This window comes from Bos taurus, chromosome 19, assembly GCF_002263795.3.
Source record: "Bos taurus isolate L1 Dominette 01449 registration number 42190680 breed Hereford chromosome 19, ARS-UCD2.0, whole genome shotgun sequence".
NCBI classification, from domain to species: domain Eukaryota; kingdom Metazoa; phylum Chordata; class Mammalia; order Artiodactyla; family Bovidae; genus Bos; species Bos taurus.
This window is the reverse complement of record NC_037346.1, coordinates 19,725,071-19,751,263: the sequence shown is the minus strand read 5'-3', so window position 1 is coordinate 19,751,263 and position 26,193 is coordinate 19,725,071. Positions and strand designations below refer to the sequence as shown.

Below are 26,193 nucleotides of genomic sequence, written 5' to 3'. Positions count from 1 at the left end.
TAAAAAAGGGTGGGTATATTATGAATGATTCACTTCGCTATATAGCAGAAATTAACAAAACATTGTAAATCAACTGTATTCCAATAAAACTTAATGAAGACAAATGAATAAACAAGAAAAAGAACCCAAACAAATTCTTTTGACACCTTGTAAAAGTTTCACATTCTGAGTAAAACACTAAGGCTTCCTCCCTGGCCCTGTGCACCTGAAAGCAGGGAAAAGCAAGACAAAAGACAGCAGAGTTAGTCTGCTTTCTTACGTATTTCCTCAGATCCTAAAATTCTTCTATGAGAAAGATATTATGGAGGCTGGAGTCTTTGGGTGCTCACCATTAGCTATAAAAAACTAAAAGGATCCAGGGCAGGGGCTCTTGTTTCAGCACTGGCATGCTCATTGGAAGGGTAAGTGCTGGACATAACTTACATTTTCAAAAAAGTGACATGAGGTTTTGTATCTTACCTTTCTGAGTTTTAAAAAGTCTCTTGTAGTAAGTGATTATTATTTGGGGACTTAAAAACACTTCTAATTTAATTTTTCAGCGCAAACAAGTAGGAAAAGGGACAACTTGGGCATAGGGAGAATGAAAAATTGGTAACAGCTGACATACACAGTTGGCCAACCCCTCTTTTGTGAGGCACTTTCTCCAAATGGCTTCTGGAACATTCAGCTCTGACTTTCCTTCTCCCTTTCTTTTTGTTTCCTCTCATTCCCTTTGTTGGTGCTCCTGCCCAACCATTTACTGTTGAAATGCCCCAGGGCTTGGTCCTCTTCTCTTCAGATACTCACTCTCTAGGGTAATCGAAGAGAGTCCCATGACTTTAAATAAACATCCATCCTGACGACTCTCAACTTTACATCTCTAGTAATTTTCTTGCCTTAAGTCCAGCCTTGTATATTTAACTGTCTACTCATCATCTCCAATGGATGACTCACTGACAGCTCAAAATAACATGTCCAAGATATCCTGTAAGAGCAGGGGAAGAGCCAAAGACACCATAGCTTAGCTCCTGCTGTCACCAGGGAGTAAGGCTTTACTTGTCTCCCGTGGGATAGGAAAAGACACCTGAACTAAATCTTTACTACTTCTAACGAAGGCCTGAAAGCAACTCTGGGTTTAGACCCACGTGCATCCTTACTTTCTAAGATACCTGATGCCTCCAGTTCCTTAGCTGCTCTGATGTTCTGAGCAAGAAGTAACCTGCTTCTGGGTTCTCATTACTGCCGGTAGAAGTTTCTGCCTCTTCCAGTATGAATTCTTGGGGACTATAGGAAGGATTTTAGCAATAAAGATCTGTGTTTTATCAAATGTTGTTTTCAGATGGAAATTGTTTACATGTTTATTGGCCACATATATGTGTGAGTATGAGAGGAGAAAAAAAGAGAGGAGTGAAGAGAGAAGTGTTTCTTTTTTTAACTCAGTTTTATACTGGGGTGATAATTTTATTTATAGAAGTGCCTTACATATTAAAGATATTAACCCTCTTGTATATACTAAAAAGTTTCTTCCCTGCCGCACTGGGAAATCTTAATCATAGGATAGAGACAGGGGAAAAAATTTTCTATTTGCACCATTAAGCCTTAATCAGAGGTTCTCATATTCCTGAGTTGGTTCCAGAAATCTCAAGGGATGAAAACAAAGGAACATTACACAGGGAAAAAACAGAACAACAGAGCAAACACAGAAAAACTTCACAACTGACATCCCTGTATCGTCAACTTGTGGTTTTACTCAGGAAAAGAAAACTCCTGAACAGAGTACTTATCTGTATGGGATGTCAGTCATGTCTTCTGAGTTTACTGACAATTTTCTTCTTCCTGCCAGGATTGAAAAGTTCTTGCATGGAAGTGAAGAGCAGGTTATATTCTATTCTGTCTCACATATCTACAAAACAGGCAGCCAAGCTGCGATGCCAGAATCTTTACTGTTACTGGTGACAGTTGGTATGCATGCAAACAGCAGAGAGAAAACATCTTAATTTTCAAGTTATCAGGTTGATTGAAATCATGGTGCTGGCACTTGAAAAATATTGCTTTGACTTATAAAAGGAACAAACTGATACAAAAGCCAAAAACAGAATAAGCATGAAATAATATCATATGCTTTCTTCTAACGGTGACTACATTTTCAAAGAAAAGGGAAAAGGAAAACATTGTCTGGCTGGAATGGGTACTATTCTAACTGGATATTTTACAAATAATTACTAATTTTAGAAAACACTCTAATGTTTAACTTAGCATTATGAAACAAGTACTTCCAGATCAGGGTGTTGTTCCCACCCTAGACCTACTAGATCTGAATTGATAATGTTGAACCATTTTGACCAACAAAAATAATTATTTCACATGGTTCAACCTAATACAGAGCAAAGTATTAACAGACAGCAAAAACAAAACCCCCCCAAACCAAAATGAACCTGAAAGACAAGGTGTTCAAAATGAATATAAAGGATGACTTCAAATAGTAAGTCAATTCTTCTATACTAAGAGCACATTATGTGCATAATTTCTTACAAAATATAAACCAGCAGGTACTCCCTCTGCTAAACACAAATGACCAGATTATCATGTTTCTTGTCCTCAGGATCTGTGAATTTAAAAAACCTTTCATTCAATCTCCTGTTATAATATTTAAAAAAGAGTTTAAATGAGTGTTACTTTTATATCTCTGCTTCTTGAGAAGATGACAGCGTTAAAAAAAAAAATGAGGGTAGTGTTTAATAATCTCTTAATTTAATCAGAAAATCCAGGGAAAACCACATATAGCCCAGTCTACCTTGACAATTTCATTTACCTTTGCGCAGAAATATTTCCCTTCCTCTAATATCTTTTAAACATAAAAGTTTGAGAAATTTTGAAAGTATACTTTTTACAAGGTGATGAAAATAGCCACTCTGCATAGAGTAAGTTTTGTCAAGCTTTAGTTTGGCAAAATAAATTCTTCAGGGTTGAAATAAATGTTTCACCTCAGGGACAAAGCAAATTTTTTCTTCACAGAAAACAAGCCAATGGCCAGGCCAACCTTTAAAAATTTTACTTCTCTGGAAAAATACAATTCCTGAATTGGCGACTGAACAACAGAGCTGCAGAAATTTAGAAGCAACACACACCACTTTATGATAAGGTTTCTGCTTTGCTCTAGCAGAAATCCTCTAAAGTCTCAATCCCCAACATAATGTCTCCCAGATGTCTCAACTAGTTGCCATGCCAACTAAAGCAGCTTAAATTAAATGAGGGCCTGAAAAGGCACCTGCACCACTCCAGGTCTGTCGCACATTAAATAAAGCTCTCTTGACAGGGACTCGGGAGGTGCCATTAACTTGAACAGCAGCTATCTGATTATTGTTTCTGAGTAATTTAATGAGGGTCTCCAAATAAGAAGAAAAACAGGGTGCTCTTTCCCTCTCTCTGTCCTTCTAAATGGGACAGCCTCTCCAACAGCTGGTGCACCCACTGGGTCACTGACTTTGCTATGGCCTTTAAAGTTAGCACTGGGTAAAGGTACACCACAGGACCAAAGTTAGGACTTTCAGGCGAATATTAGCAGATTAACCATTCTCCCTTATTAAAACTCATCATTAAAAATATGGTTGTAAAAAACACACTGTGCATGGTATGCCAACCTCACAGTGATTTGAACAGCCCTGATATAAAATAAATTGCTGCTGATTGCAGCAATTAGTTAAGTAGCTCCATGAAATATGGATTTCAAAATGTACTGATTTGCTTCAGAAAAACGAATGATGCAAATTAACAATTAGAAATGCAAGGCGGGGGACGGTAGCAGCTTTTGATACCTAAAGGTGCCCAAGAGGCACAAGTGTTTCTGTGTTGTTTTAAAGAGTTAATTTTATGTAGGTTTTTTTTGTAATACTGACATTTCAGAAACTTCTTTATATATAACGGGATAGAAAACAGTCCCTTCACTGCCTTCTCAAATATTACTAGTCAATGGAGAACATCAGTTAACAGAAACACAAACTTAGTCACAGAGAGGTTATGGGATTTACCCAAGGTCACATTCCAAGTTTGCTAAAAGCCTTACTACCTTATGCTTCCCGACTCCCAGCCCAGCGTGCGCTCTATCCCACAAAGCTGCTTCCTGCTTGCCTACTATTCCCATTTCTTAACCACAGGTCACACAGCATGCACACTACTTTGCAATAAAGAAAAGCTGAATTACTTTTAATTAAGTGCTATGAGGAGAAGAAAAGGAGAAAGGAAGCTAACTTCCTGTTGAAGCTACTTATGTGCCACTTTATCACCTCATTTAATCCCTGTGTATGATACCTAATTTGTAACTATTTCTATTAAGATACGAGCACATCGAGGCTGGGAGAGGTTAAGCTGCTGACACAGAGCTTGGATTCACACCTAGATTGTAATGATCCCTAAGTCGGACCCTTTCTGTTAAATTCTGCCTCACTCTGTTTACTGTCAAGAGAGAAAATTAAATTCCTAAGACGGACCTACTTTGCACCTCGAAAAAAACCAGATTCCAAAAAAAAATCAAATTCAGGACTGGGTTACATGATGGAGCTTTTAGAATCCCTCCCTATGTGTTTTCAAATGAGAAGTCACTCTTCTTGTTCTCCAACAAATACCCAGCATAGCAGCATGTGCCAGACATGGGCTCCATTCTAGGCACTGAAAATGTGATGGAGTGTAAGAGCATCACTGCCAAAACTGAGTTCATAGCCTACCAAGGCAGGTGGACAATCAAACAAGCAATTACAACAGATTCACTCAAAGATCACAACAATGTCATGGCTGTTGATCTCGTAAAGCCCCTTAGGCACTGCTCTGGGACTGAATAAGGCAGATCTGCCACCACAGGGCCAAGAGGAGTTAAGAGAAGCAAAGCAGCACAACTAAGACACATTCTTCTAAAAAGATAAACCTCTAAATTATTAGAATTGCTAAATGCCAATAACTACAGAGATTTACACCTTCAGAGAAACATGTGAGAAACCATCCGGGTTTCTTCGGCTCATACTAAACCTCTAATTAGATGCACATTCTAATTGGCAATTTACCTATATCTATAAAAACACACATACATGCATTGTGCTCAGCTGCGTCCAACTCTTTGAGACCCCATGGACTGTAGCCCCCAGGCTCCTCTGTCCGTGGGATTTTTCAGGCAAGAATACTGGAGTGGGTTGCCATTTCCTACTCCAGGGGATCTTCCCAACCCAGGGATGGAACCTGTGTCTCTTGCAACTCCCGCACTGGCAGGTGGATTCTTTGCCACTGAACCACCAGGGAAGTCAGCATTAGGTTTCCTAAAATGGTTCACCTTAAGAATTAAAAATAAATAAATAAATAAAAATACATGAGAAATAGCAAAAATAAAAGCAATGAACATTTATTGAGTTCCCTCTATATGTGAGGCACTTTGGAAGCACTTGCTATGAATTATCTCTGATTTCTCACAGCACAAGTTAGGTTATTCTACAGAACTAACTGTTCTCTTTTTGAGTTTTAGGCTTTCCCTTTGGAAGGAACTGAATCCAAAGGTGTCTGAAGTAACTGCCACACTCTTACTCATTTCCTCTAGTACCTGAACTGTAGTCTTGGTTCTGTCACTAACAGGTCAGAATCTCAAATAAAGCACCCTTGAGTCTACTATGTGCTACTCTTAATACAGATCACCTCATTTAATCCTCCTAACAACCTCGTACCACTCCTGTGCAACAGATCTACGTTGGGGGTGAATGAATGTCAGGTTGACAAGCTAAATCATGATACTCCTTTTGCCAGCAACTGAAAAATAAAACAAAGGTTAAAAAAAAATGATGGACACAAGTTTTTCTACCTCATACTCTCTCTCCCACGTTACTTCATTCAAATCTTATTCCTTTCACACTTCTTTCTTCTTTCTCTTTTAAAAAAAATTTATATTTTGGCCATGCCATGTGGCATGTGGGATCTTAGTTCCCTGAGTGGGGACTGAACCCTCACCCCCTGCATTGGAAGAGCAGAGTCCTAACCACTGGACTGCCAGGGAACTCCTTATTTCACCTTTCTTAAGCTTCAAAACTAAAATTGACAATTAACACTTTCTTATACCAATGAACCATACACACTTACTTGAATAGCTTCATATTCTCTATTTCTTTAAATGGATAAGGAAAACACAAAAAAATTAGCATATGCATGTCAATAGCTTCATATTCTCTATTTCTTTAAATGGATAAGGAAAACACAAAAAAATTAGCATATGCATGTCAATGGTATCCCTTGAGAAGAAAATGAGGAAGAAAACAAGTCTGAACTATAGATTGCTGGAAATATAGGACAGATTTTAGTGGGAGATTAAATTAAAAATATAAGTTTATATATTACATTAGACATGGTAACAAGTAATTACTACTAAATGAAATCTGCCACAGACAGGGTATTAATTTTGCTTCTGCTTACAATCTTCTTTTTCTTGCACAAAGTTTTTCTTTTTTTTTATTAAATTTTTTTCTATTTCTTTCCTTTTGTTATGAAAAAAATCTGGATTTCTAAATTATGGAAGCATGTTATCATTATTGAATCATAAAATTCAGCCTTTAGAATAATGCCCATCAGTGTTAGCAGCTGAGTTGTTAGTGCATAGGGCCCAAATATCAATATAACATGCAGGACATCCTGCTGGACACCCACAAAGGGTTGCTGTGGAATAAAATGTGTTTATGAGGACACAGTTTGAAGCAGAAAAAGCAAAAATAAGAAATCTTCTGAGAATCAAAGAAATGAGGTAGGAATATATTAGAGATACCAGAAAGGCAGAGAAAAGAGAGGCATGTTTAGGATTAAACACAGTTTTGTACAATGTTGTTTGATGCCAAAAAGGATTATGGAAAGAAAACTAGGGAACTAATGTAGATAGAGTCTGGTCGTCAACTGCCCCTCAATGGTAGGCCTCCCCTGACCTCTTGCTTCAAGTAAAACAAACCTGTACCACGATCAATATTTGTTTAACCTACCTTTATGATGCTGCATCTATTTTAGAAAGTAATTTAAGAATGCATGACAATCAGTCTCATGCCAGAAAGCCCGACTACTCCAACTGTCAAAGGTAATTTCACAGAAAAAGCTACATAATCACCACAGAAACAAATGCTGACATTAAATTCTGACCTTCAATTATGAGAAAGATGATTGAGTCTGTCTCTGTTTTTAGGAAGTCATGATTACTCAAGCAGTCTCAGAGGCTGCAGGACTGGTGCCAACACCATCATTGTTTAACCATTATCATTAGCATCAATAAACACTGACTGGGTACCGAGGGGTGTAGAGAGCATGCTAACTCAATGACAAAACAGAGAAAAAAGATGAATGAATGCAAAGCAACATTCAAGAGATTAGAAAAGCGTTAAGACTGACAAGTAAAAGTCAGGTAGAAAAAGAAAGAAGGAAGAAAAAAGATTTTAATGTACATGGCCACAGAAACTTGATTTTAAAAAACTGCTATTTAGTTTTCTATGTGTCAGACCTCCAGCTTAAAGTTAATTTGTCTCATCTATTCATAATTACTCTAAGTCCTATTAACATTCCCATTATACAAATAAGCAAAGAGGTTTAGAAAGGTGAAGAAACTAGCCAGAAGTCATAGCTAGTACACAGGAGAGTTGGTGCTAAACCCCAGCTTTTGTTCTTAACCTGTGCTTTGTCTCTCAATAGACGAAACATCAAAAAAGGTGAACAAAATAATTCTACTTGAGAAGAGGGCAGATTTTTAGAATGAAGAGTTAAAACAGATTTAGGTAGTGGGAGGCAGTGTGGTGTAGGCTTTGGAATTAAAGACCAGGTTAGAATCTCGACTTGGTCACTTACTGGCTTGGTAACATCAGACAAGTTAAATAACCTCTCGAGTTTGTTTCTGCATTTACAAAAGAAACACAACGACATCTACTACACTGCTGGGTTATTGCTGGGTCCAGATGCTGTATGTGAATCACATATAAATGTCTGACACATAGCTGCTGCCACCATCATCACTGTTATGGGAAGAACATGAAACTTTATTCTTATCTCCTCCTAACATTTCCCTCTCCCTACGCAAGGGAAAGCCAAAAGAATCTAAGTTAAAAAGAAAAAACAAAACAAAACAGGCAACCAATTAAAAAAGTTCCTTTAAGGTACTGATCTTAAGAAGATCAGAATCTTAAAAGGATATCACTGCTGAAAAGGAAAATTATATTCACTTCTTATTAACAGGTCTCATGCAGTTTTCTTGGCATATTGCATACTACTTTTGAGAGAGGGTTGGTTCTGGAAGGACTGGAAACTCAAGGGAGCAATTAAAAGTGTTAATCGCTGTGAGACCTCCACCCATGGGACTCCTGGTTTCAGTAAAGAACTTCTAGTCACCTGGATTTTCTCAGACTTGACCTTAGGGTGGCAAAAATTAACTATTAGGTTGGCATCCCCTAACTGGTTAGTATACCACATATCCAGAACCACACACACAAAACAAAACTCTGCTGGGCTTGTGCATATCATATTTCCTTTGGAAAAAGGCCACTTCAACCTAATTCTATTACCTACCATCTGAGTTCTCTTGCCACCTCTGAGTGATGTATCAATAAGAGGAAAACTGTCAATTAAACATGTAATTATTAAACCCACACCAACAATTCAGTGCACTTAACTTTTAATAATGGCATTATATATTATACACAGAGCAAACCAATGTATTATTAAGTAGTACATAAATTGTACTCTGGTTAAAATACAGATTTGTGCTAGTGTGCTACAGGTTTATTAAGTTCCCTGAAGTATTGCTCTCAAATAAATTGAGTTGGTAGCAGGAGACTCAGCTGGTCTATGAAGTGGCTAAAAGCCCCACTGCTTCCCTATATCCTCCAATTAAGGCAGGTCTGATAAATTTAGTGACTTCTGAAACCTCTGGGTCTCTATGTAACACGTATCTCCCTGGTGTCTACCAACCTTAAAAAATAAAGTCAGAACAGTGGAATAGGACAAAAAGATGAAATAAATAGCCCTATGAGCATCCCCAAATCCTCACACCTGGATTAAAGAGGCTAATAATCAGAAGGTTAACCAGAAGGTTAAGCAGTTCAAGAGAATGATAATGGGGTTATGAGGCTTTTCAGGGGCTCAAATGAGGTATGGCTTTGTTGTTATTCATTATTACCCTCTAATAGTTGGGAAGGCTGGCAGCATTTCATTTCCCACCAGCTGGGAAGTTTTAGAGGTATATTTATTTTGTAACAGAGGTGAAAAGACTACATTCTAGCTTTAGTTTTTTTTTTTGGCATCACCTGAAACAGGTGTTTCAAAGAGCTGGTGTGAATAAGTTGTTCCTACTATAGCAACTCTCTTCAAAGCAGAGGGAAAAAAATTCCAACTGGGAGTTGGAACTTGAAACAGTTCTTTTAAAACAACCTCAGGATTTGCACATACACTACTGCTGCTAAGTCATCTGAGTTGTGTCCAATGCTTTGTGACCCTATGGACTGTAGCCCACCAGGTTCCTCTGTCCATGGAATTTCCCAGGCAAGAATACTGGAGTGGGTTGCCGATTCCTCCCCACTCAGGAATTGAACCCACAGCTCCTGCATTGCAGGTGGATTCTTTACCACTGAGCCATGGGGGAAGCCCTAAAATATGTAAGGCCAAAGTAATCTTTATGTAGCCATGAAGGGACTACTACTAGGAGATGTGACTACTACTTTAGGGCATAAAAGGGGAGTAGTCTTTGTGCAGAGTCTTAGCCACTGGACCACCAGGGAAGACCCAAGGCGAGTGGTTGTGGGATGATAGGTTGAAGGAGGAAATTATGTCTTTCTAATTAATAAGAAGAGTTTGGTTAAGGTAATGGAAAAAGTAGTTAGAAAGCTATAACGTGGATGCAGTCTGGATGGAAGGCTTGGAGGTGCCAGCGAGATGTATACAGAATATATTTTCTGTATACATCCTGAAACACAGGTGTTTCAAAGAGCTGAAAAAAAACTAAATGCCAAAAAAAAAACTAAAGCTAGAAGAGGAGACCAGGTAAGAGAATATGAGGTACTGAGGTTGACAACCCACTCTTCATTAACAGTTAACATTAAAAACAAAAAACCCAAAAAAACACACCTCTCTATAAATGAGTTAGGTAGTTAGTGATCAGCCATTACGGAAGTCCATTTGTGATGAGGACTTGCTTATACCATCTGTTCATAGCTGGCTTGGCACACTTTGCATCACAAAGTCCACAGGAGTTTCTACTGTCTTCCAACTTCACTAAGTTCTACTTCATCTATAAGGCCTTTCCTTACTACTTTTGTGCACTTGTTAAGTACTGTTCTAACTATCCCAATTTATTCCTCAAAATAACTCTATGGGGTGGCTGTTGCTCATTTGCTCAGTCATGTCCAACTCTTTGCAACCCCATGGATTGCAGCACGCCAGGCTTCCTTGTCCTTCTACATTTCCCGGAGCTTGCTCAAACTCATGTCAATTGAGTCAGTGATGCCATCCAACCATCTCATCCTCTGTCGTCCCCTTCTCCTCCTGCTTTCAATCTTTCCCAGCATCAGGGTCTTTTCCAATGAGTTGGCTCTTCGCATCAGATGGCCAAAGTACTGGAGCTTCAGTATCAATCCTTCTAATGAATATTCAGTATTGATTTCCTTTAGATTGACTGGTTTGATCTTGCAGTTCAAGGGACTCTGAAGAGTCTTCTCCAATACCACAGCTCAAAAGCATCAATTCTTCGGCACTCAGCCTTTTTTATGGCACTACTAAATATTTTCATTTTATTAACCAGGAAATTGAGGCACAGAGAGGTTAAGTAACTTGTCCAAGAAAACACAAGTAAAAGGCAAAGCTGGGATTCAAATCTAGGTTGTCTGGTTCCATGCTCTTTGCCACTATGATAGATTTTCTATTACCTCAAGCTAGCAAGAATGCTGACAAGGTTGGCCCTGGACTGATCAAAAGATTTTGAAATAAACAGAAGATAGGGAGCTTGTTCCCATTTCATGATACGACAGTCACTGAGCTCAAGATCGCTTTTTGTCAGGCAGGAGAACTAACGGATGATGAGAGCATGGTAAGGAGAAGGAGCAGAGAATGGGACTGATTTTAGAGTGCTGTTATTTAGGCTCTAACCAAGAACAGATATTGGAGGAGCCACCAAGGCTTTGAAGGAGAAGAAAGGGAGATACTTGCTTGTCAATTTCGTAATATAATAATCCTGCAATGATGGTCAATTTTCCATATTCCTACGTTTGAGCCTGCCTGTCAGTCTATGACTTAGATTGTTTCCACCTCTCAGACAAAAGAGAATAAAGGTAAGAATAAATTCATTACCCAGCTCCTAGAGTCAGTAAGAACCAGGGGAGTTTATAAACTATTACAAATAAATGATTGCTATAGATAAAGGTTATGCAAATGTCATAAGAAAGCACTACTATATAAGCACTTTAATAATAGAGAGTTAACCATTCTGGACAGCTCAAGGTGTGCATATGTGTGAAAATCTGTGATGTGGTCTTATGTTAAAAACTACCCTATCGGGTTCAAAAACTCTCACCATCTAAAGTTCAGAACTATAGTGGGTTGACCTACCTGCTTAACTGAAGTCTGAGAACACATTTAATGTTCTATGTGCAATGAGCAACTGAGGTTGTGTGAGAAACTATTAATGATGTGTTAAAAGCTTCCGAAAGCAAAGTAAGGGTATTTAGCTGGTTTAGCTGAGTTGGGAGAAGAAAATGGAGAACACAAATTACTTCCTCCAGAATGAATATAGACAGAAAGCTTTGAAAACACAATTTTAAGCCCTGACTTCAGATATTAAAACGCGGGCAATTCTTTCTTCCACTTCATATTGGACAAAGACCAACACTAAACCAGATTATAAAAAATAACTCTTGCAATGTTAAATATCAAGTAGGAGACATGTTGGCCAACAATTTAACAACCATTTAAAAAAGAAAGTCTTCCATCTTCATGCAATGTAAGTTAGAACAAATATGAAGATCAGGTGACTTTTCCAAAAGGACACAGTGAATTTTTGGTTCAACTATAGTATGTAGATAGCCAAGTTTAGTTCCTAAAGCCACAGATTCTCTTCTATGAAAAGTCCAATGACGACAGTTATAACGTGCTTAAACTCATGTTAAGCACTAACTCTGAAATCCTGCCATTCTTGTTGGAAGGAAAATCTTTTAACCATAAATATGTGAGACTTAATAGGTATCATTTTCCTCACATTTTTTTTCTTTCAAAATCAGGTCCACAGAGGGAAATTTCAATTGAGATCTCAAATATGTACAGCCTCAGAAATAAAAATGAGGGGTATTAAATTGCATGAATAAGGAAAAATCTGGTTTTTGGATATTGTTGATTTCAAACAATGCTTTCCACATGAAAGAAAAACAGCAATGCATCACAGAGAAAATTGCTTTCTCGTAACAAATGGTCAGCTCTAAATCTCATCATCTTTTTTTGCAACAAAAAGCATGGGCGCCTTTGCAACTAGAAAAAAATTGGTGTGTGCTTCAATTAGAATCACTGACCTTTTCTGAAGCATGCCTGTGCTTCTCTATAGAAATCAATGGAATAAAAGGTCATGGTGTTAAAATGCTTGAATATAACAACCTCTTTCCCAGGCTAAGGCAAATTCCTCTTCTTTTTAAGGTAACTAATTTGTTGTATAGAATGTCAAAAATCAAAAAAATTAAAACCACCTTTAATTCACAATTTTAAATTAACTAAAAAAAAAGAGTCAATTCTACCATATGAAAAAAGAAAAAAACAACAACCACCACCAAAAACAGAACACTGGAAAGCTGTCATTCTATATCCTGTTCCAGAAGATTCTGTTCGCTGAGTCCTTGTCACTAAAGCTATAACCACATATGCAATGACAGAAAAAGCATCCTAGAATATGTGATATTATTTCAAACCTCAGTCTTATCTTTTCAAAGTGCCCTACAGAAGGCAAAGTTAAGTTTCTGTATCTGTCAAAGGCTGGTAGTAGAGTCTGGGATTACTAATCTTTTGTCATCATAGCCCCCCAAAGCAAATAAATGCAGAGATACACAAACCCAGACATTAAGAGCATGGAACAGAAGCAGAATTAATGACCAAAATAGTTACTACTTTTTCTGGATGTAATATATATATATTTGAGAGAAGAGTCTCTCCCCAAGATGAGAAACATTTTACTTCTTCAATTTTTTTTTTTAATTAATGAAGAGAAGGGACAAATTCTTCAATCCCCACTTAACCCCATTCAGAGGGTAAAGATGCACATATCAGTCATATAAACTGCCTCATGCTTCTTACTGTCAATGGGTCCTCAAATTAGACCTATCCACCCTTTCTTAGGGCTTCCCTGGTGGCTCAGATGGTAAAGAATCCACCCGCAATGCAGGAGACCTGGCTTCGATCCCTGGGTTGAGAAGATGCTCCGGAAGAGGGCATGGCAATCCACTCCAGTATTCTTGCCTGGAGAATCCCCATGGACAGAGAAGCCTGGTGGGCTGCAGTCCACGGGTTGCAAAGAGTAAGACACGATTGAGCAACTAAGCACACATACCCTTTCGTAACGGGTCTGAAAAACTTACTTCTATGTCCAGATGATCTGGTTTCAAATGTCCTGCACCCAACAGAATTTGAGAGCAACTTACTCCAGTCTGATCTATTGTAAAGCTGCAAGAATGATGTCATTAAAACCTGAAAGTAGATTGTTATCAGCAGTATAAACAACCACAAACAGCATTCTGAAGGGAAGACAAGTTTCTCAATATGCCAAGCTACAGATACTTCCTTAGTACACCTGCCCAGTGCCACCCATCACAGTGAAATTCATTTTTGGTTGAAGATTTTAAAAAGCTAAGTTATTAAAAGGAATAGGGCAGAGAGGATTCAAAATATACAGAGAACAAAAACCTAGAATCATCTGAGAGGTATATCAAAAGTCTGTTTCTGAGTATTTTCTATGGCAACTGGGAAGAGACGAAAGTTAAAACAATGGTCCATTTAAAGGGATCTGCCTCCTCTGTCAAGATATAAGATCTGCTATGTATCAAATTATATTTTAATGAATTTGGGGAAAAAAAGATATGAGTACCTTATCCACTTGTTCACAGTACCTACTTTCTAACATTTATGGAACAAATACTCTATCATGCAATTAGATGTACCACCTTCAGCGCTGTTCCATACTGCTATTTCATTAGAATAGCTATACAAAAAGGGTTATATGGACCCACAAATAGAGACCAGAAACCACCTAAAATTTTGTGAGAAAATATGGAAAATATATCTATCCTGAAGAGAAGCAAAAGTTGCTGTCATGTCCGACTCTTCGCAACCCCATGGACTACACAGTCCATGGAATTCTCTAGGCCAGAATACTGGAGCGGGTAGCTGTTCCCTTCTCCAGAGGATCTTCCCAACCCAAGGATTGAACCCAGGTCTCCCACACTGCAGGCAGATTTTTTATCAGCTATCAGGAAAGCCCCATATCTATCCTACTAATATGCAATTGATGTCATATGAATTGATGTAGGAAAATGTTTTATTCTACAAAAATTTTAAGTTCCAGGTAAGTCCTCCAAACTCTTCTTTTGTGGGAGAGGGAAGGAGGGCAGGGAAGTTTTCATACGTAACAAAATGTGGTTAATATTTCTATTGTAAACTTGATTACTCTGGTATTATAATTATTTCACAATCGTCAATCATCTCTTTTGAACCATGAACTCCTTAAGGGTAACAGCAACAGCCATTATACTTGATAATACCTGCTGGTACCTCTTTCCTGAGGGTGAAGTTCTAAAGTTAAGGCATAAAATGAACACCAAGTATCACAAAAAAAAGTCACCTGGGAAGATACCATGTTGGAGACCCACATATCAAACTCTCATTAAATTCAACAGTATTGTATTCTCTGGCATTGGAACAGAGAGCTGTTTTCTTTGATTGAGCCCCATATGAAACAGATGGCTTGTGTTAAGGGGTCATGCCACACAAAAGTACCTCTCTTAACACCAGTATCACACTCAGTTTGGTGAAATGCTCCCACTGTGGGAAGCCTATGGGAGCTGAAACTAACTGAGGGCACAGTACATCTTGATTTCTGTCTCATACTCATTCTGGAAAAGAAGGTAAATGAGTGGAATTGGGCACAAACTAAATTCTCTCTCTTTTAACCACGTTAAATTAAAAAATCCGTGTTGCATATGTTTCAGTTTAAATGTAGGACTGTGACTCCACCGTAAGTTCAAAAACTCACTGTTCAGAGAATGAATGATGCAGAGATTTTGGGTAATTAGCTCAAGGCAGAATCAAAGGAAAATATCTTTAAACTTCTCACACCTGACTTTGAATTCTGCTTTTTCCACTGCTAATGTGTCAGCATGAAAATAACATTGGAATTTTAGACCTAAAAAATATATTCTCATTTTCTAAAGTTTAACAGCAAATGAATTAGGTGTTGACATTTTTAAGATTTAATTAATTTGGCCATCAAAAAACATTTATAATGGATTAATATGAAGAGCATCAACATGATTTGGGTAACATGGTCTCCATTTAAAGAGCTGGTAAGTGGAGGAGTAAGCTGCCTTTTCTCCTACCTTTTCTAGACTATGGTTGGTCCCACTGCTATGCTCAAAAACCTCTAAATTCAGTGGTATTAAGCACATTCACAACGTTATGCAACTATCACCACTTTCACCACTTCTGTTTCTAGAACTTTCTCAACACCCCAACAGAAACTCTTTGTTAAGTTTATAGAATACACTTCTGATTCTGTCATTCCTCACCACAAAAATCCTTCGCTGGATTCTAAAATGCCTCCTGAATAAAGATGAATTTCCTTAGTTCAGCATTCAAGGCCCTCCATGACTTGGCTCCAACTAGCTTAATTTCTCACTATTTACACATTCTAAACTCTAGTCATTCCCTAGAAGATGTTAATACTTACTCCATCCATTTGGAATATCCATCCTCCTCAATGTTACCGATCCAAATCCTTCTCATCCTTCAATACTCAGCTAAAATGTCTTTTCCTACATGAAATCTTCTTACGGTTTTTTCTGTGAGGCAATTTCTTCTTTTAAATCTTCTGACACAATCTACCATACATAATAGTTATTCTTTAGTTCTTATCTCACCCCACTGACTCGAGGGAGAACATTTTTCTTGAGGGAAAACATTAAGAGGCAGTAGTGGGTTAAGAGCCTTCTTTACCCATCAGACCAGTCAACATGGATTCAAACCCCTTGATCAAGTTATCTACCTCTCTGAGCTATAGTTTCTTCATCTTTAAAATAAGAGTGAAGTATTGAGAATAATTCCTGACACACTAAATTTAAAAAAACAATTCATCTCTATAACCTCCACAGGGATTAGTATTAATACAATGTTAAATATATAACAGTGCTAAATGTTTGGCCACATGAATAAATAAAGCTGAGGAGATACTGACTAAGGTGGGTAAAGTTAAGAATTTTGCTGCTCTTGGACTGTTCTACCTAACTTTTCCTCTGTTTTGCCTTTCTAAGTGTTTGTCTTAGGCTTCGGTGCTAAGGAGCCAGAACTGGTGATGGTGGGTAAATCAAAGTTTTTGTTTAAAAACATCAAATGCTTTTCAAGTAATCAGCTTGGAAACTAAAACGGGAAAGAGTGAAAATCAGATCCTCAGTGCTCTCAGGATATGTAGATTTTTTTCTATCACTGTACTTTCTAATCTATATTATTTATATGATTATATCATCCACTAGATTACAAACCTGTTAAGTCAGACACTATCTTATTCAACAAATATCTATTTAGCACCTACTATATGTTAGGTACTGTTCTAAGTGCTGGGAACACAACAGTGAGCAAAACAGATAAAAATTCTTGGTTCTAGGAACATAGTTGATGCTTATGTTTATGGAATAAATGAAGAGGAAATTCTAACAATATGGAAATCTTCAAAATTCTTAGGATGGAGATTTCCGGTCTTCGCTGGTACTTTTGCTGCAGAAAGAGTGCACTTATATCTGCATTTACACATTTTATTTTGCTTGTTCTTAGCTTTTCACTGGCTCCTAAGGTTCCCTGAGGTTAGAGAGCTCTTTCATAGCACTAGGGAATTACATATTGTGTATATAAAATACAGTCTACTCATACTATCAATTAAACTGCTGCATCTGGGAGTAGTTTATTTGATAGTATTACATTACTGCCTACCAAAGACTTTAACTGGCTGAAATGTAGGTTCCCTCACTGCCTTTATGACAAGAAATTCCTGTTTAAACACTGCCTGCACAAGCCAAACCTATTATTCAAATAGGGACACTTCAGAAAGTAAAAGGAGAAACTTATTAATACCAGGACATCAGGTAAAATCCAGGAGTCCTGGCAACTGCAGCACACCGTCATCTAGTTAGACTTCTCATTTCTACTGATTTTAGGCTGTAATTGTTTCTAGCACAGAAGACTTAGACCATGCATATTCTTCTCCATAAAATGTTGATTGTGTTTCAAGTTAAAAAATAATTTTTCTTAATTATTAGAGAATATATTTTTTGGTGGATGTATTAGACTTTAAAACTATGAAAACACAAAAGCTAAAAGATACAGAGGTCAGGGTGGAACTTACTGCTCTTTCCATACCTGATTCATCTGCTGAACTCTACTGTAGGAAGATTTGTAAACAGTTATAATCTAGATACTGCCTTTTTAAAAGCTGCATAAGGAGTTATTTAAAGATGCATGGTCTTTCAAAACCCAAGCTAAATTTTTGGTGGGCACCGATATAGTCATTTTATTACAGTTTTAGTGAAAAATGGATGATTAACTGCATGATATACACGTTGACACTTATTGTACACTTGATTACATCAAAATGTTCACAGACCTCAGGTATTCTAAAATGATATTAACTATTCTATTAGTTTTAAAAAGATCTTCTGGTTTAAAATATTGCCTGCTGAAACTTACATATGCACTATAACATCCCAATTTTCTAGTCTTAGAAAAAAGTGTAATGGTATGGTACTCTACATTTAAGATTACTAAAGATTATTTCTTTCCCTTTATATATATTTTTGACTCCATAAATGGGCTCTTTTATCAATGAAATATCAGACATCCATTAGATGCCTAGCAATATATATATTTAGAACTTACCTAAAACAACAGAGCCTCCAAAATAGTTTCTTCAAAGCACAATTCCAAGATCACACATTTAAAATTCAAAATATCTATTCTAAAAGCCTTCAACTTAAAAAAAAAAAGCACTGTCTAAAACCATGTTTAATGTATATGCCATGATTCTGAGATACTACAGAAGGAGCTGCTGGCACAGATGGATAATGTATTACATTGAAATCAAATAGGAACTTGAGATCCTATTAATCATTCAATACTTTTGTGTTTTAGGCAGAAGTTTTCTTATTTTTCAGAGGGAAACTGAGGGAAATCTTTTTTTTTTTTTTGCTTTGGCTACAACAAATTTATTTGTATTAAAAAGCACTGGACACAGAAAATGTTCTATTTAGGATATTAGAAAAATCAGGCAGAGCACATATGCAACTAAGGCATTTCTTAGGTTTCCATTTAGCTGTTCTAAAACACGTAATTTCAGTATTTTTGTACCCCAAGCTTCACCATGTCTTCTTTGTTAAAAAAAAGTCTTTATAATCCTGTGGCAGCTATGGTTTAACTCTTTTTATGTTAACAGGATTTGTTTTTTTCCCAAATGGCAAAACCACTGAAAAGCACCCTTTTTTCTGTGTATCATTCTACATACAGCTAAAAATTGTACAACAGAAAAAAGAATGCTGAGGTTTTAGATTTGAAGGTTTTTCCATCTGTAGCCAGCTAATAACTATGAAAGCACAGGTGTCAATCTTTTAACCTAAAGGTAAATAAAGTAAAACATTTAAGTAAATGGTTCCACGAACATTTCATGACAAAGGCTTTTAATACAAACATTCATGAACAATTTCAGGGAAAGGAATTTCATAGAAACATTCTGCTAGCTAATGAAATGGTTGGAATCAGCTACCAAGAGCTATTACATCACCTATGCCACCCATGGTTGTAAATCGTAATGGTGCTAAATTTTCACTGCTCTGCAAGTTTTTGAAATAATAATGAATCTAGGATCTCCCAGACTCAAATTATGAACAACAATAATAATAAGCATTGAGAATTCCTACTTTATGATAGTAAACATTTTAAAGGAATAACAAACCCAAGTACAAAAAATTAATGCCTGATGTAAAGAATTCATGCTTGAACTGTAAGACAAAACAGCCCAGAATAAAATGAATTAGCTACGTATTCAGTGAAGAAAATCTACAAATACTTGATATTTATTAAAAATACCCATATTCACCAATTATCTTATATGAACACATTCTTTCCCCACAGATGGCCTAAGTGCAATAAAGGGTTAACAGCAGCTCTGGGTTGCCCCAAACTTACACATTCCAGAAGTCTTTAGGACTGGCCCCTGAGAAATAACCTTTGAACTCTTGCAATATCCTGCCTCATAAGAATGTCTTAGCATACCTGATGCTTTGGCCACACCAGATGGCTTATGCTAACAATGTGATTTATGGTGAACACCTGTTTTCGTTCACCTGGGGCCCTGGGCCAGCTGTATTAGTTCAACCTCTGGGTGAGAAGGGAGGAGGGCTAGAGTAGCTAAGGTCAGTCCTGAAGGCTCCCTGACCTCCAACAAAAACCCTGGACACCAAGGCTGAGGTGAGCTTCGCTGGTTGATAACATTTTACTCCTGTTGTCACACACTTTTGCTGGGAGGCACTATCTGTGCAGTTTCATTAGGAGAGCACAACTGGAACTTTGTGTCTGGTTTCTCTTGGACTCTGCCTCATGTAGCTTTCTCCTTTGCTGATTTTAATATGTATCCTTCTGCAGTAATAAACTGTAACCATGAGTAGAACAGCTTTCCTGGGTCCTTGAGCCTTTCATCAAATCATCAAACCTGAGAGTAATCTTGGGGACCCCTGACACACCTGTAAATCCAGTAAGATTCTTATTTAATAAAGAAAATTTCTTCATTTCCAAAGAGGCAGAAATGATTTTACACACTCACAGGAATGCCTTCTAATATATGGATTCCCTTCCCACCAACAGAAAGGATAAATAAAGGTGGTGGCTTCTGGCCAAACGTAGAAAGTTACTTGTGCTGATTGAAACAAGTACTGCCCCGCTCCTACCAGCTTCCTTCTTTTCTTCAATCAGGAGCCATGTTACTGCCAGAAAGTCTAGGAAATGGAATCATTAATGCTCTTACATCAGTTGCTACTACTAACCTATAGCTGGGAAGAAAAAAAACTTTCTCAATCCTTCCATCCTTAGGTTAATTTTATATACTTAAAAAAAAGATTTCTTGCAGCATGTGGTACTGAATTGGTGTCCCCTGCATTGTTTCTTAACCAAGGGACCACCAGAGAAACCCCTAATTGTTTATATACGTTTAAAGAAAAGGTGTGTCAGAACCATCTTGCCTGGCCCAAGAACTCATTTTTGAACACTAAGAGGTATACAAAGACACTCCATCAGCCAGGAGCTGGTCAAAGGTCAGTCATTTCTTGAGAATGTGTAGGAGTAGGACGCCCCAAGTTCACTGAGTTAACCCTTTACTGCACAGAGGGATGAGTTCCATAAAGGACTAGTAGGTTGAAGTATCACCAAGAATTATAGTATTCAAGAGCTCTCTTTAATTTTCACCTTACCCAAGTGGCTAAAAAAAAAAATAAAGAGAAATCAGTATTATCTTCTTGACTGATTGGCAGTTGTTGTATAGTGACAAAGGACTTTACCAAATTCTGTTACAACACAGCTGCCTCAATGGTTTCATCAGCAAAAAAGGAATAGCGATAACCTATCTCACAAGGATGTGGGGATGAAGTGAAACATCTATTCAGAAGTCTTATTTTGTGGTATCACCACTCAGGATATATTGATAACGTTGAGCTTTTTCAGATACTTGAGATTTCAAAATTACCTGGTTCTAGGTACTCAACACTTCTGCAAGGATGAGATTTAATATACTTCAAGGCATGAACCCCAGAAGGTGCTAGAGGAACAAATTAATTAAAAAGTTGTTCCCTTCTTTCACATTCCCGGGTTAGGATACATTTCTTCAAAATAGTCAATGTGTGGAGGTTGGAGTATGTCAAGGGCAGAGAGTACCTGGGAAAAGGAAAAAAAAAAGCAAAATTTAGAGGGAAAAAAAAAAAAGAACCAAAATATGACATAAATGCAAAAAAGTACTCTTAACTCATTAATGATTTCAGGCTTCATTATAACTGCCCACTGAGATGAACTAAATTTATCAATCAAGAAACACTGAAACATTAAGATAGGCTTTGTAAAATTACCATCAAAGACAATTTTAGCTACAGCAATACGAGAGAGGCAATTGGGATATACCACATGCTACCAGAACCCCTGCACAGGAGAATGCTGGAAAGAAATGTCCTATTTCTAACAGTCGGATTCGCTCCAAGAGCCTGAGAGCTCTATCTACCATTCACCCTATATTCCTCTGTTCAAAAATGTTTACTATGTGTATTTTATCTGGTAGGCATTTTGGAAGGCTCTTCAGTAAAACTGATGAATAAAAATAACCACCCCGCTCTTGACTAGGGGAGAGGAAGGCATTAAATAGTTAACAAAAATGGAGCTGTGACATTTATTATTATGAAGGGAAAAAGTACAGAGCAGTGGAAGAAAAAGTTTCCCTGAAGGAACACTAAGAGTTGCAGGGTGAATAGGAGTTGGTCAGGCAGTGTAAAAGCATTGAGGCAAGAGAGAACCTGGAGGAGTCTAGAAACAGAAATGCCAGTGCTTATGGAACACAGAGGGTGGGAGGAAAACAGACTGGGGAAGAGAAAGGCAGGAGTATATCACACAAAATCTCTTTACATTACGGTAAGGGTTTTGGATTTTATTCCAAGTACAGAAAAAGAAGTCACTAGGGTGGGAAAAAAAAGACTTTAAGGTATCTGAAATTCAAGTCCTTTATAAAAGCTGTATACTACCAATGTGACTTCTGCCATAGAAATATAACAAATAGGCCTTCTTCCCCTACCAACTGTCTACCAACTCCTTTAAGCCCCATCTATGATGTCACACCTAAGAATTGAAACCTATCTTGCTAATGAGAAATATCAGACTCAAAGGATACAGAAGAAGGTATTTAACAGAAAATAAATTTTTATTTATTTAGTATAAGTTTATTTATTTAGTAGTACAAGTTCATATTTCGTGATCTTTAGCTTAGTTTTTCAAGAAAAAATGTATTCTGGAGAACTTCAAACATATAAAAGTGGGCAGAATGATATAAAAGAACACTCATGTAATCAAGACTTGGCCTTAGTAGTTATCTACATGACCTTTCTCCATTCATCTATACCCTCCACTCTCCCTGTATAATTTTGAGGAAATTATCAGCTATACATCAGTAAATATCTCTAAAAGCTAAAAACTTTTAAAAAGTACAATGAACAAATCTAAAAATTTAATGTTTTTCAACACCATCAAATACCCAGTGCTCAAGTTTCTAAGTTTCTTATTTTTTTGGTGGGGGGGGGGGGGAGTGTTAATCTAAATTAGGAGCTAAAGAGGATTTACATATTATGGTTGATGCACATCTAGCAAGTTTTACCTATAAATTTCTCCTCTATTTCTTTCTCTTTTCCCCTTGCGATTTATGTATGGAAGAAACCTTGTTCACTTTATTTTACTATTTTTATTTATTTGGCTGTTTGGGGTCTTAGTTGTGGTACACAGGATCTTCGATCTTTAGTGTGCGAACTCCGAGCAGTGGCATGTGGGATCTAGTTCCCTGACCAGGAATTAAGCCAGGCCTTCTGCATTGGGAGCACAGAATCTTAGCCACTGGACCACCAGGGAAGTCCCTTGTTCATTTTAAAGGTTATTATTATTATTTTTTTAGCCAATAATTTGTTACTTTATAAAGTTTTTAATTAAATGAAACCTTTATTGAAAAAGCCTTCACTCACTTAGAGCTTCCCTCATAGCTCAGTTGGTAAAGAATCTGCCTGCAATGCAGGAGACCCCGGTTCAATTCCTGGGTTGGGAATATTTGCTGGAGAAGGGATAGAGTACCCATTTCAGTATTCTTGGGCTTCCTTTGTGGCTCAGCTGGTAGCTGGTAAAGAATCCACCTGCAATGCAGGAGACTTGGGTTCGATCCCTGGGTTGGGAAGATCCTCTTGGAGAAGGGAAAGGCTACTCACGCCAGTATTCTGGCCTGGAGAATTCCATGGACTATATATATATAGTCCATGGGGTCCCAAAGAGTTGGACATGACTGAGCGACTTTCACTTTCACTCACTTTAATACCAGTTAAGTATAAAGGTTTTAAAATAGTTTAGATGTTTATAAAGAGTATCCTTAGTTTATAAAGAATATCTGTATTTTCTTTCTGAATTAAAATGTTTATACTCGGAAATCTTGGTATAAATGGAAAATAACAGATTTTCCAGTTTCTTCAAAGAATAATTTTTACCATATGAAAGATAAATTACTTCATTTCTATATTTTTAAACACCTATAATTAGCTGGTGTCACAAATTCACATAAATTCATTTCTCATTATGTGATAGAAAAATTTTTAACATGAATATTTGATGCCTTGAGGAAGGCAGTTAGAAATTAGTGTTTTACTTGACATCTTTCGGACTCTAAGCTCTGTATCTGAACAACATACATCCTGTCTTGGGGGGAAACAGAATGCAGTGAGTGACAGCGTCCATTAGACAAAGCTATTTTACACTTCAAATATATCTGCTATAATTAGAGGTTATCTAAAGGAAAGTGACAGCCATACATTTTAAACCTTGATAGAGAAGAATGAGGCTTTCTTACTCCAAATTTTATGAGGCTTTCTGCAGAACAGCCATATAAAATAGGGTTAGACATTTGCGCCAAAGCATTTAGCTGTGATTCTTAGCTTTGAAGGTATAATACTTTAAATTCTGTCTGGAATTTTTTAAATGCCCATTGTCTTATATTCCTGTTTCTTCTACCTCAAAATGTTTATCAGATGACAGCATTCAGTGTTTCCAGGTGGCAAAAACAGTGCTTAGAGATGATTCAGGAATCTCAGAAGCGATGTAAATGAGTTAAGTGAGAAGGAACATTAGCAGAGTTTCAAACCCCAGACTTAATGCCTGACTATTTAAATAGTCCAAGTACTTCTATAACCCTTCTATTATTTATGGGAATAAAGTATATGAGATTAGCCTTATGATGTAAATAGGAGGTCACCTGTAAAGAGTCAAAGTATCCCAAAATACCACAGACTCAAAACTCTGAGGATCTCAAACACACAAAAAGCAAGCTGATTGTCTAATTTAAAAATGAACTAAAGCTCCGTCCTGAAATAATGGTCATTACCAGTGTCTCAGCACATTTCTCAAATCTTTTAAGAGTTGAACAAAAGCTCATTGTGGTAGCTGCTTTTCAGAATTTTAACCTCTGTGATGTTAGAAGATTCACTAAAATTGGTTACATTAGTAAATGGCGTAGTGGGTTTTTAAGTTAACCCTTTATCAATAAAACAATTGCTGTAAATAATCTCAATCCTAAATGTAAAGACTAAAAATTTAACTGTTTGTGGAATTCAAATTTAATTAATTCAAATCCCAAATTTAAGCAAAGGAGGTCCCACCACCTCTCCATTCTCTCACGTACCCCTACCCCCAATAGATTTTAAGTTGTTTAAGGTAGAGAATGTTACTTTTTTGAGCTGTAACATACAGTAAAATATACAGATTGTAGTGTATAATCTGAATAATTTTTATACACATAAAGTATACAACATGATAAAATTTTATTCCATGGTTAAAAGCTAGATCAAGAAATTAAGGATTTCAACATCCCAGAAGTCCCCCTTTGCTCCTTTCTAGTCAGAACCCATACCTGCCCAGAGGTTACCACTGATCTCACTTCCATCACCATGGATTCCTTTTGCCTGTCCTTGAACTTTACGTAAATTGAATCATAAAAAATCAAGTCTTTGTATATGGTTTCTCTCATTTACTGTTATGCCTGTGAGATTGACCCATGTGTGAATCTTCACCCTTTTTAATGATGTGTAGGATAACATTGTATCAAAGGAATATAACACAAAGTATTTATCCAGAGTACTGCTGGCAAACTTGGGGGTTGTTTCTAAATGTTATTACGAATAAAGCTGCTATGAACATTTTTGTACATGTCCTTTGGTATATATATGCAATCATTTGCCTTGGGTATACCAAAGAGGAGAACTGCTGGGTCGCCGGGCAGGTGTATATTTAGCTTTAACAGAAACTGTGGCAGAGAACAACCAATTCTGACTTCGTGTTGACTGTTTCTTTGACTTGCTGTGCGTTGCTGTTGTTATTATAATCATACATAAAAGACCTGTCTCAGAGGACCCTGGCCTTCTGCCTGACTGTTAAACTGAAGTGCCTTTGTTCAGCTCACAGAGATAATGTGACTCTGCCCACTGTGAATGGTTGCAAGAGATTAACACATCTCTTCCACAGGCAGGCCATTCCAGTAGATGTTTTACAAGATTCACTTTACTCCCTCACTCCCTCTCCCTCTCTGTTCTGCCTTTTGACTTTAGTTCCTCAGCACTTTTCTCTCTGGTTCTATAAAACAATCTGGCATCTAGATCCCAACAAGATGGTTACTTTGAGACATTAGTCTGCCATCTTTTCGGTCAGTTGGCTTAAAGCCATATTCCTTGCCTCAGCACCTTGTCTCTGATTCATTGATCTGTAGTGTGAGGAGCAGAGCAAGCTTGGACTAGGTAACAAATAACCAGTTTTCCTAAGTGGTTTTACAAATCTACGTTCTTACCAGCAACAGTAAGCTTCAGTTGATTCACATTCTCATCCACAGTGGGTATTGTCAGTCTTTCACTTCAACCATTCTGGTGGGTATATAGTCAGATCAGATCAGATCAGTCAGTCAGTCGTGTCCAACTCTTTGTGACCCCATGAATCACAGCACGCCAGGCCTCCCTGTCCATCACCAACTCCCGGAGTTCACTGAGACTCACGTCCATCGAGTCAGTGATGCCATCCAGCCATCTCATCCTCTGCCGTCCCCTTCTCCTCCTGCCCCCAATCCCTCCCAGCATCAGAGTCTTTTCCAATGAGTCAACTCTTCACATGAGGTGGCCAAAGTAC

General features: G+C 37.4%; 1 protein-coding gene across 1 annotated transcript in view; it reads right to left on the bottom strand.

The window, feature by feature from the left end:
- NLK (nemo like kinase) overlaps window positions 1-26,193 on the bottom strand; it is a 129,607-nt gene that overhangs the window by 29,571 nt on the left and 73,843 nt on the right. The window contains exon 3 of the mRNA NM_001193253.1: window positions 21,116-21,171. Coding sequence (NP_001180182.1) covers window positions 21,116-21,171 — 56 coding nt within the window. The remainder of the gene's footprint in view (window positions 1-21,115; window positions 21,172-26,193) is intronic.